At 47.6% G+C, this 10,268-nt stretch overlaps 2 protein-coding genes across 2 annotated transcripts; one reads left to right on the top strand and one right to left on the bottom strand.

Annotated features, from left to right (window-relative positions):
• The first annotated feature begins 1,162 nt into the window (after positions 1-1,162).
• Positions 1,163-6,253, top strand: LOC120700432 (ELF3-like protein 2). The gene is made up of 4 exons (XM_039984668.1): positions 1,163-1,819; positions 3,400-4,313; positions 4,799-4,850; positions 4,969-6,253. The coding sequence occupies exons 1-4, from the start codon at positions 1,559-1,561 to the stop codon at positions 5,962-5,964; spliced, it is 2,223 nt and encodes a 740-aa protein (XP_039840602.1). The 5' UTR covers positions 1,163-1,558; the 3' UTR covers positions 5,965-6,253.
• Positions 6,254-6,782: 529 nt separating this feature from the next.
• Positions 6,783-8,934, bottom strand: LOC120700431 (vacuolar-processing enzyme-like). Its single transcript, XM_039984667.1, has 4 exons — positions 8,626-8,934; positions 7,792-8,399; positions 7,420-7,681; positions 6,783-7,304 (listed from the first exon to the last, which is right to left on the bottom strand). The coding sequence occupies exons 1-4, from the start codon at positions 8,815-8,817 to the stop codon at positions 6,954-6,956; spliced, it is 1,413 nt and encodes a 470-aa protein (XP_039840601.1). The 5' UTR covers positions 8,818-8,934; the 3' UTR covers positions 6,783-6,953.
• Between the last annotated feature and the right edge of the window lie 1,334 nt (positions 8,935-10,268).

The raw sequence follows: 10,268 nt of genomic DNA, 5'->3' as shown, positions 1-10,268 counted from the left end.
CTATTTCAGATATACGAAGTTTAAGGTAAGTTAACTGTGTAAAAGTTTTTTTAATCAAGCTCATGCTCTGCCAAACAAAATGAGTCAGTGTTGAGATGTTTAGGGGTAAAATTTTTGAAAGAGAATCTTATTATTTTGGAATACTAAATGAATTTTTATTATAAAACTTTTGGCATGGATGGATTGTAAATCGCAAGACGAATCTAACGAGTCTAATTAATCCATGATTAGTGGATGGTTACTGTAGCATCACTGTTGCGATTTATAGATTAAGTAGGCTCATTAGATTCGTCTCACGATTTACAATCTATTCGTGTAAAAAGTTTTGAAATAGACTTCATTTAATACTCCATGCATATGACCAAATATGTGATGTGATATTTCTTTTTCAAATTTTTTTGGCATCTAAACACGGCCGATTCTGTTTAGTAATTATAAAATCTGGGGGGAAGAGGGGCTGGTGAGAGAGATGTCTAGAGAAGGGGAATATATCCAGTGCAAACCACAACTTCGTGAAAATTCGTGTGAACCATGGCAAAAAGGTCGTCTAAATTCACCAAAAAAATCACACATGTAGATGATATGATGTTACACAACTTTATAAAATATGTTGTCCAAACTCGACTTCGTTTGTTAGATATAAAAATAATAAATTTTTAACAAATCATTTGGACAACTTTCTGGCTTGAAATTTGTTCTTTTTATATCTCACAGACGAAGTCGAGTTTGGACAAAATATTTTACAAAGTTGTGTACCATCATATCATCTAGATGTGTGATTTTTTATGAATTTAAATTATCTTTTTGCCGTAATTTGCACGAGTTTTAATGAAGTTATGGTTTGCACTAGAAATATTCCCGTAGAGAAGAGGATAAAATGGAGCAACAAAAATAGCCATGTGGTGCTAGACGAGACGATCCAAGACGAAGGCAGAATCTGGGTACACTACACGGGAGGCGGCCGGAGCGGTCGGGAGAAAAAAGAGCGGTCGCGGTCGGTCCCGCGTCTCCCTCCTGCTTTGCTTCCATTTTTCTATTTTTCTTACATGGACATGGAGCCGTATGGATGAGGATCCCATGTGGCAACCCCAGCCCCACCCCTCCACACTCCGCAGCAGCAAAATTAATTAATATCCTCCCGAAACAAAACAAAACAAAAAAGATCCTCCACACCACACCGTCGTCGTCTCCCCGTCGTCGTCGTCCGCCTCCTTTCCCCTTCCCCTTCCACCCCCGCGGCCCGCGGCAGCTGCTGCGCCCAGATATTTCTCCACCTTTCCTTGGCGCCGGTCCCCGATTCCAGCCCCCGCCTGTCTCGCCCACCGCTCCCTGGACCCCCCGCTTGCCGCGCGGAGATCGGATTCCTCCCGCAAGCCTCGCCGATTTCTGCCTCGATCGGGATTGGTGGTGGATCTTCTCGCCCGCGAGGCGTGCGCGCGCGCGGAGGATCATCAGCGCCTCCCCCTCCCTCCCTCGTCTTGTAAACTCATGGCCGTGGCCGCGGCGCCCGGTGCCGCGCTGCTGCTTCGCTGCTACTAGGCCCGCCGGCGGAGCTGCCATGAGGCGGGGGCTCGGCAAGGATGAGGCGCCGGACAAGGTCATGGGCCCGCTCTTCCCGCGCCTCCACGTCAACGACACCGTCAAGGGCGGGCCCCGCGCGCCGCCCAGGAACAAGATGGCGCTCTACGAGCAGTTCAGCGTCCCCTCCCACCGCTTGAGCGCCGCCGCGCCAGCACCCGCGCCCGCGCCGCCGTGGCACGCGCACCGGCCCGCTGCCGGCGCGGCAACCTCCGGCGCGCCATCAACGTCGGCCACCCAGGTCAGCCCCGTTTCGTTACATGGCTCCATCTCAGTCTGCGTGTGTCGCATGCCTGTCTCTACCAGTCCAGCTTTAGCTTGCTTGTTAGGTCGATTGTTAGATGGTAGCACCGACTATATGCCATGATGAATTAGGGAGTACAGTACAGTATGGTATACAGTATGCTTGGGAGAGTAGTTTGGCCCGAAGAGAAGTGAGTTATCTGGTATACATACACCATTACTTTGCACAGTTTCCATCAGGGATATCCCAGCTCGTCAGAAATGAGAAATGCGGAAGTTGTCACAGCAAATGTTGAACCTGTTGTACCCACTTAGGATTAGTAACTATTTTATTGAAACGGTCGATGATATTCCCCGCCTGACTGAATCATGAAACGTTTCACAAATGAAATCTCTGGCTGAATACTATGCCTATCCTCACAAGATTGTCTCCCTTTATCAATTTCTATGAAATGTTGCCTGATGCCTATGTACTGTTAACCCCACCAGTGAGGTGTGACAGAGATGACCTGAGGCAAGTGAAAAAGGATAGTATTCAATCATTTAGATAGGATTACCTTTACACACCAAAAACCAAGGCCTATTACTAGTGAAAAGAATGTATTTATGCTCTAGAGCTGCGTAGGCACCAGCTGTTTTCTCTGATATGATTAGTACACCCTCCGTTCCATAATGTAGGTCGTTTTAGTTTTGTTCTAAGCCAAACATCTCTTACTTCGACCAAGTTCGTAGAAAAATGTATTAACACATACAATACCAAGTAAGAGCACTGCAAGACATTTCATGGTGGATTTAACGAAATTGATTTGATGTTTTAGATATTGGTGTATTTTTCTATAAACTTGGGTCAAATTGTTTTGACTTAGGACAAACTGAAACAGCTTACATTTTGGAACGGAGGGTATAGCATAGTAAGTAAACATTTGGCAGGGGCTATAATTGGATCACGCTTTAAGTGATTAAGGATGCGAGAGTGTAAAGCATAAATTTACAAGATCAATAAATTTAAAGTAATTTTAGATACTTCCTTGGTTACTTTCCTTGTTGAATGGGGATGTAAGTGGATACCTAGTGGTGTTTGTAGGGGTCAGGTAATTAATTACGTATCATGCTCATGCCATTTTAGTTCATTTCTCACCCCCCCCCCTAAATTAATTATGTGGCATGCCATTTTAGTTCATGTTAGCAAATTTTGGGTCGACCCAATGACCCAATTTAGTTCATCCCTAATGCTGAGTTTAAACAATACCAACTTCCATTCATAGAAAGAGGATCATGGAATGAATAAAGACTACTCCAGTTACTGTCCTGAGCTTTCCTTTAAAGGTGCTTTGTTGTCTTTCTTGCTGTGTGCTTATCCACACTTGGTATGTAGGACTAGATGGTGGCAGAAATATGATACAGTATACACCTTACCTATAACAGTATTATGGTTCTCTTTTTTCCCTTTTTGGTCGCAATTGCTTCTTTGGATAATTATTGGTGTTTGTGTGGAGGGGGTTCATCTGGCATATGACCTGATATTTATATTCATACCATTATAAATTATGACATGCTGACCTGAACCTTTTCTTCTAGGCTGGCGGGAGCGATAGACCACTCTTCCCATCATTTTGTGTGGCTTCAACTGAACCTGTTCGTTCATCAGATCATATGAATGCCAACTCCAATGGCAATGCAACAAGAGCAGAATCTGGGAGGCAATCAACACATTTTAAGAACAAGGATACCAATGCTGCAGGACCAACTGCAGATTGTAGTTCAAAACATAGAGAGAACATCAATAGGACTTCTTCGGGGAAGAAATTGACTAATGATGATGATTTTACAGTTCCTTCGGTGTTGTATTCTGTGATGCCTCCACATTCCACTCAAGAAAAGGTCACCCCCTTCCCTACCACAAGTCCATATAATAATGTGGCTGCAATATCTAAATCGTCTACAAAATATTCTAACACTGACAAGAGACACTTAGAAGGAATGAAAGTTTCTGATGCGAAATCAAGGGAGTCTCCTGGAATTAAGGAGAAAGAGTCAGCACAAGTGAGGATAGACTTGGAAATCGAAGAGAGGACTTCATCATTTCAAAAATCAAAAGAGAAGTTGGGGAGACAAGACCCAAAAGTATCTTCATTCAGGGACAGGCTGAACAAATATAATGTTGTTGATACGAAAAATTCTGAAATCGAGAGTTACCATAGTAAGAGCAGGAAGGAGAATGCTGTTGAGCCTCAGAACCCTCCAAAAGCTAAAATGGCACCATCATCTAAGCCATATGCTGATATGGAACAGAATGGTAATTCTAATATGTTGGAGCATGGCTTAAGAGAGACAGGTGAGAAGAGGAAAAGGTCACCTCATGGTGTGGATCAAAACGATGATTTGTCTGATTCCTCGGTGGAATCTCTACCTGAAATGGAGATTTCTCCAAATGATGTCGTCGGTGCTATTGGCCCAAATCATTTTTGGAAAGCCAGAAGAGCTATTGTCAAGTAAGTATTGAAAAAAAATCAAAACCATGCTTTTACTGTTTCAGTAATATTAAATGGTCTGTGAGCACATACTGTGTTGGTGACCATTGCATGAGTTAGTGTCTGACTGACTGGGCTAAACAGTTTGTGTCCATCATATCTTCTCTGAATCTGGATTCTTCTACTTTACCATCGAACAATTTATCTCTGTTTTCAAGCTTTGTTCCTGCTAACCACAAATGGAGCTATATGGATTAGAACAACATACCCTTCTTCTAAATACTGTTTCGTTTCAAATTCACTCTCAACACATGAATTAGGAACTTAACGGATATATAGGTAGACAAGAAAAGAGATGCAAATTGGTGCACCTTGTCCTTGTGCGATGTTGTATAATGACTGCCTTTCCTTCTTTGTCAGATGTGTGCTTCAAATATTAAGTTTAATCACTTTACAAATTCCTTTTTCTCGATGTTTACACTCGCTTCTCTTTAAACTCTATACAGTCAGCAGAGGGTTTTTGCTGTCCAAGTATTCGAGCTGCATAGATTGATCAAAGTGAGTCCGCGGCAAATAAATGAACTTCTGCTGGCTCATGCTTATGGGCAGGTGAACTTACGTGTAATTTTGAGTTTAAAATTTGATTTAACCATTGCTTGTGTTGATTTGCAAGCAGGTGCAGAAGTTGATTGCGGCATCTCCACATCTACTTATTGAAGGCGACCCATGCCTTGGCAAATCCTTGGTGACGAGCAAGAAAAAGCTGCCTGGAGAAGATGCTGAAAAGCAGCTTCAATCTGCTAAAAACAAGGATGACGTGCAACCAACTCTGCAGCAGCTAGAGCACACAAAAGATAACACCGAAGCAAACCAGCCTTCACCAACTCAAGATGATGTGGTTGGGGTCCAACATAACAATCAAGCTGCAGCAAATGGTGCTGTTACCAGTAATCCTCCCACGATTCCTACTCCTGACAACAGGCAGAACAGTTGGTGCGTTCCTCCTCCACCTCCGAATCAGTGGCTAGTTCCTGTCATGTCTCCATCCGAAGGACTTGTCTACAAACCTTATACCGGGCACTGCCCTCCAGCAGGAAGCTTCTTGGCCCCATTTTATGCCAGCTGTGCTCCAGTAAGCCTCCCTTCCACAGCTGGAGATTTCATGAGTTCACCCTATGGTATTCCTATGCCTAATCAACCACAACACATGGGTGTTCCTGGTCCGCCACCCATGCCGCCGATGTACTTCCCGCCCTTTAGCATGCCGGTGATGAACACAGCAGTGTCAGCCTCACAGCAAGTGAGTCATGTTGCAGCATCACGGCCTAATGGACACGTAGAGCAGCATTCACGGAGCTCTTGTAACATGTCTAACTTGAGAAGCGAAGCACTGTCAGCTGGCATTTGGAGATTCCATGCATCAAAGGGCAGTGAGCTGCAAGGGAGCAGTGCAAGCAGTCCTTTTGATAGACAGCAAGGTGAAGGAAGGGGTCCTGCGCCACCCTTCCCTTCATCTTCAGCTGGAAATGTTCAACCTCAACCTTCAACCGGGATCAGGGAGAATCCTGGCCGAGTCATTAGGGTTGTTCCACACACTTCACGTACTGCTTCAGAATCAGCAGCGCGAATTTTCAAGTCGATACAGAGGGAGAGGCAACAAAATGACTCGTGACTCAATTGTATGCTGTATGTTTCTTGATTGGTAGAGTTATATACATGTTTAGCTGAGAGTCTAGACAATTAGTGCTAGCTGCTGTATTTTTTTGACCGGTTATTCTAGTTATATATAATTGCCCTAAATTGGCTGACCTGATGTTTTGTTCATTGTAAATACGTGCACTCAGGTGTCTGTCAGAATGATGGCCTTGTTGTAATAGTACATCTGTAGCTAAATACATGTTGGTACAATGCTTAAGACGGGAACTTTAATTTTGTATCCTTGAAAAGGATTTCTTCCTCTCTTTGTTCTGTGTTTAACAGAGATGGTATGTTGACCTGCCAATCTATTACAATTTACATGTATGCATCGAATCAAACCTAGATATTTGGAGCAGAGAGAACAGTAAGGATTATTTGCCATGCCACGTGATTGTCTCATCGTCGCTATCTGGGGTCTTGGAGTTGCCACGCTCTTTATTTGGTGCTGTTTATCTTTCGATTGAGATGAACTCGCTGTGCCAATCCTTTTTCTGTAGGGGAAGGAAAATTGTGGAACTGCTACCATCTGTCTTCACTGAATGTTTTGGCCCAACTCGTATGGGCCGATCGAGGAGCTTCGGCAGAGTTTGCAGTCGTTTCTCAAAACGCAGTAAATCGAATACTCTCTCGGATTCTTTTTAATTCGTAACAGTCATAGCATTTATATTTAGCAAGGGCAAAAAGGGAAGAAAAGGGCAAAATTCGCCTAAAAGTTCTGATGACTTGACTAGTCGTTTGTATACCCGAAAGGGAGGAGCAAAGAATTACTGCTCTCTTTTCTGAGAAAGGAAAGGAAACTAAAATTGAAGCTGAGAATCACTGAACACCTTTCGTTCATTGTGAATGAATTATTTACAGTGACTGCACATAATTGAAATTGGCAAACCACATCCGTATATCCACATCTTGTTGCAGCACATGCGGATCGAGATGTCTGCAATGCAACACATATATACGTGGTGGTCAACGGGCGACGGCGCAGGCCTGCGACGCCACCTTGGCCACGGCCTCCTCCCCGACGCCGGCGTTGCAGATGTTGGCGAAAGAGCGCATGTGCTTCATCCCGTACTGCGCCAGCGGGCCGCAGTGCGCCTTGTACGCGCGCACCATGGCCTTGAGGCAGTCCCAGTCGTCGGCCAGCGGCTGCCCCGCCGGCCGGACGGCGCCGAGCACCCTGGAGCCTTCCTCGGAGCCGAACAGGAGGGCGCCGATGAGCTCCATGCTGCTGTCCACGCGGGACCGCCGGGACATCACCTCCAGCAGCCGCTTCCGGGCCTCCGCCTTCTCCGGCGTCCCCTCCGCCGATTTCTTGTACTGGCCTCGTCAGAAAGAAAATCACAGTGTCAGTTCGTCAGAAAATCTATGAAGAATTCAAAGAGATCATGCAAAAGGAAAGAGAGCTGCATCCATCTGATCGATCACAGAGAACCTTCTGCCAGAAGTAGATGAGGTCGGCGTCGCGCTGGTTGACGGCGCCGGAGAAGCGGCGCAGCGGGTTGTCCCGGCCGAACGTGGCGTTGTCGTTGGCGGGGTTGGTGCCGATGAACTGGGCCAGGCTCTGGGTGCCGAGGCGCTGGTCGCCGTACTGCATGACGTGGGAGCCCAGGCTGTAGGTGCCGTGCGCCGACGTCCGGTCCTTCACCACCTCGTACTGCTGCTTCAGGGACTCGGTTCGGAGGTTGTGCACATCGCTGCAAAGCAAGCCAGCAGCAGCTCAGTAGTAGATTAATTCAGAGATGCAGGTCGTACGCTGGACATGGACAATGTCGACAGAGAGTTCTGAGAACGAATTGAACACTACCTGTCCTCCATCCAGGCGACGCTGTAGAGGTCGCCCAGGCAGGTGTCGAACTCGGGGGGCGGGCCGGGGTTGTCGCCGGGGCAGTAGGTGCCCCAGCTGCTCTCCTCGGCGTTGGCCGCCGTGGTGGCGTAGACGCCGATGTCCTTGGGCAGGAGGCCCTCGAAGATGCTCCCGGACTCGCACGCCTCCAGGTAGAAGACCAGGCTCTTGAACCCGCCGGCGGCGCGCTTCTGCTTGAGCGCGCGCACCAGGTCCTTGGCGTAGAGGTAGTCGTCGGAGGGCATGCCCAGGACCCCGGGCCCGCCGTGGTCGCTGTAGAAGACGAAGACGTGGTCGTCGGGTCCGCTGGTGACGACCTTGCCGCTGCCGCCCGTGACGGCGGACCTGTTCCCGACCAGCGCGGCGAGGAAATTGCCGACGGTGACGTCCTCGCCCGTGTAGTCCTTGGGCACCCCGGCGTAGACGTCGCCGCCGGCCGGGTGGTTGATGATGACGCCCGGCCTGGGGTTGTCGGGGCTGCCGGCGATGTCGTCGTACATGAAGACGACGATGTTCTCGTCCTTGAGCCCGCCCTTCTTCATGATCTGGTACGCGTGGCACACGTCCGCCTGCACGTTCGTCATCGAGCACGGGGATGCAGGTCAATTTCAATTCGCTTGCGCCCACACGCAACCGCGCTTGCGGTTAACCACCACACAAGGATCGCATGTGCAACGGATCGAACCGTGAAGATTGAATACGGAACAGATTATCGCAGAGCAATCCCTCTATATGATTGCATATCCCTATATACAGCTAAGTAGCAGGAAGCCAGGAACCGGCAGATAAACTTGCCTGGTGGCGGTAGTTGTAGTACCCGTTGGAGCCGGCGATGAGGATCGCCCACCTGGTCCCGGCGGCGCCATCGCCCTCCGACGGCAGGCGGAGGAAGTCCTGCCACCGGGTACCGGCGGCCGCCGAGAGCAGCAGGAGGAGCTGCACGAGGAAGGGGAAGAGGAGGCAGCGGAGGCGAGTCGTCGCCGCCATGGCTGGCTGCCGCCTGCTGCGAGAATCAGGAAGGAAGCAGAGCAGGGAAGGCAACGCGCGGGCGGTTGAGTTTGATGTGCGCAAGCCAAGCCAAGCCCGGGAGTTGTATTTGTACAACGCCCGAGCTCTTCCTCCTTTTATACGTACCATCGTACCGTACGTGCCTTCTGTGTTATTGTATACGCAACTATTTCCTTTTGTCGTGCCGTAATACAATGCAACCGTCTTTGGTTAACCCGCAGTTACGACTAGAACCTACTACACGATTTTTGCCGATCATTTTTTAAAACTTTCACCATTGATATAACATTTCTTTACAGACTATAATAATGTACAAAGATACTACTCCTAGATGTTATCGGTTTCATTTTTTTTTTGCGGGTTTATCGGTTTCATAGTTGAAAAATACTTTACCATTATTGGAAGTAGTATTATATTTCCGTGCAAATTATTGGTCAAAGCTGACCTGCCGTTGTCATAAATAAACGGCATACATTTTGAATCGAAGGCAGTACGAATCTCAACCGAAGGCCAGTAGGAGTACACAATACACATACAATGACTAAGCAAATTATTGAGCTGAAGAGGGAAGGGGCGGGAGACCAACTGAAACAGACGATCTTTCGTTTTTGTTTAGCAGGCAGGCAGTCTGGTCGCTGTTGCGTGCAGCGTGGAAACCAAATCAACTCAATCGCCTGGCGTGCAGTATAGTGTGATCTTTCCGAGCTAGTGACAGTGAGCGCCATGGCCGCCCACATCGAGATCCATTGTGCATGCTTAGACGCAAGCTACCTGCTGTTCATCTCTAAGCATACCGAATAATACTCCTGCAGGACTAATCACACGGCGCTGCTGCGATCAGGCATCAGTCGGTTGGAGGGTCGGCGTCAGTGGAAAATGTAAACGAGTCGCTCGTTTCGTTGCACTTGCATTGGGATTTAAGTAAGCGCCGCTCTCTCCTAACTTGGCTTTGCTTTTACTTTTGCCGCCTCCCTCGTCTGCACGCAAGGAAGGAAGGAATCCCGGATTTTTTTTTTCCAGACCGATCGATTCTCTTCATGCCACACAGTCGCGGAGCGTGCTCGTGCCGGCTGCCATGTCGTTCTTCTCGGCTGATAATTTTTTTGGGGCTGTTGGGTGCAGCCCAACATAGAGGACGGGAGAAATCAAAATGATACCATCACACGGGCACTAAGGTTATTCGTAACGGATGATTTTATTTTGTTGTTTGTAAGAGTACCGTGTCAACAAAAATAAAACCACCCATATATGTTTAAAAAAAAAACCACCCATAGATGAAACTTAGAGCCCATTTGAGAGAGCTTCGCCAGTTCCACACTACAGTAAAGAGTACTTTAGTGACACTATTTTTCACCGTAGCAAGAAGCCCGAACACAAGACGAGGCCCCAAATGAAATGAGAAAGAGGTGGAGCCAATGGAGCTCGAAAAT

This window comes from Panicum virgatum, chromosome 3K (assembly GCF_016808335.1).
Source record: "Panicum virgatum strain AP13 chromosome 3K, P.virgatum_v5, whole genome shotgun sequence".
NCBI lineage: Eukaryota > Viridiplantae > Streptophyta > Magnoliopsida > Poales > Poaceae > Panicum > Panicum virgatum.
Note: the sequence above shows the minus strand (reverse complement) of the source record. Positions and strands in the feature narration are given on the sequence as shown.

What these genes read in the sequence shown, in the direction of transcription:
- LOC120700432 (XM_039984668.1), top strand. Translation starts at nt 1,559, where the DNA reads ATGAGGCGGGGGCTCGGCAAGGATGAGGCGCCGGACAAGGTCATGGGC. An exon ending in GCCAGAAGAGCTATTGTCAA is followed by an intron (nt 4,314 to 4,798) that starts GTAAGTATTGAA and finishes AACTCTATACAG; the next exon opens with TCAGCAGAGGGTTTTTGCTG. An exon ending in AGCTGCATAGATTGATCAAA is followed by an intron (nt 4,851 to 4,968) that starts GTGAGTCCGCGG and finishes ATTTGCAAGCAG; the next exon opens with GTGCAGAAGTTGATTGCGGC.
- LOC120700431 (XM_039984667.1), bottom strand. Translation starts at nt 8,817, where the DNA reads ATGGCGGCGACGACTCGCCTCCGCTGCCTCCTCTTCCCCTTCCTCGTG. An exon ending in GTCGCCTGGATGGAGGACAG is followed by an intron (nt 7,682 to 7,791) that starts GTAGTGTTCAAT and finishes CTTGCTTTGCAG; the next exon opens with CGATGTGCACAACCTCCGAA. An exon ending in TCATCTACTTCTGGCAGAAG is followed by an intron (nt 7,305 to 7,419) that starts GTTCTCTGTGAT and finishes TGACGAGGCCAG; the next exon opens with TACAAGAAATCGGCGGAGGG.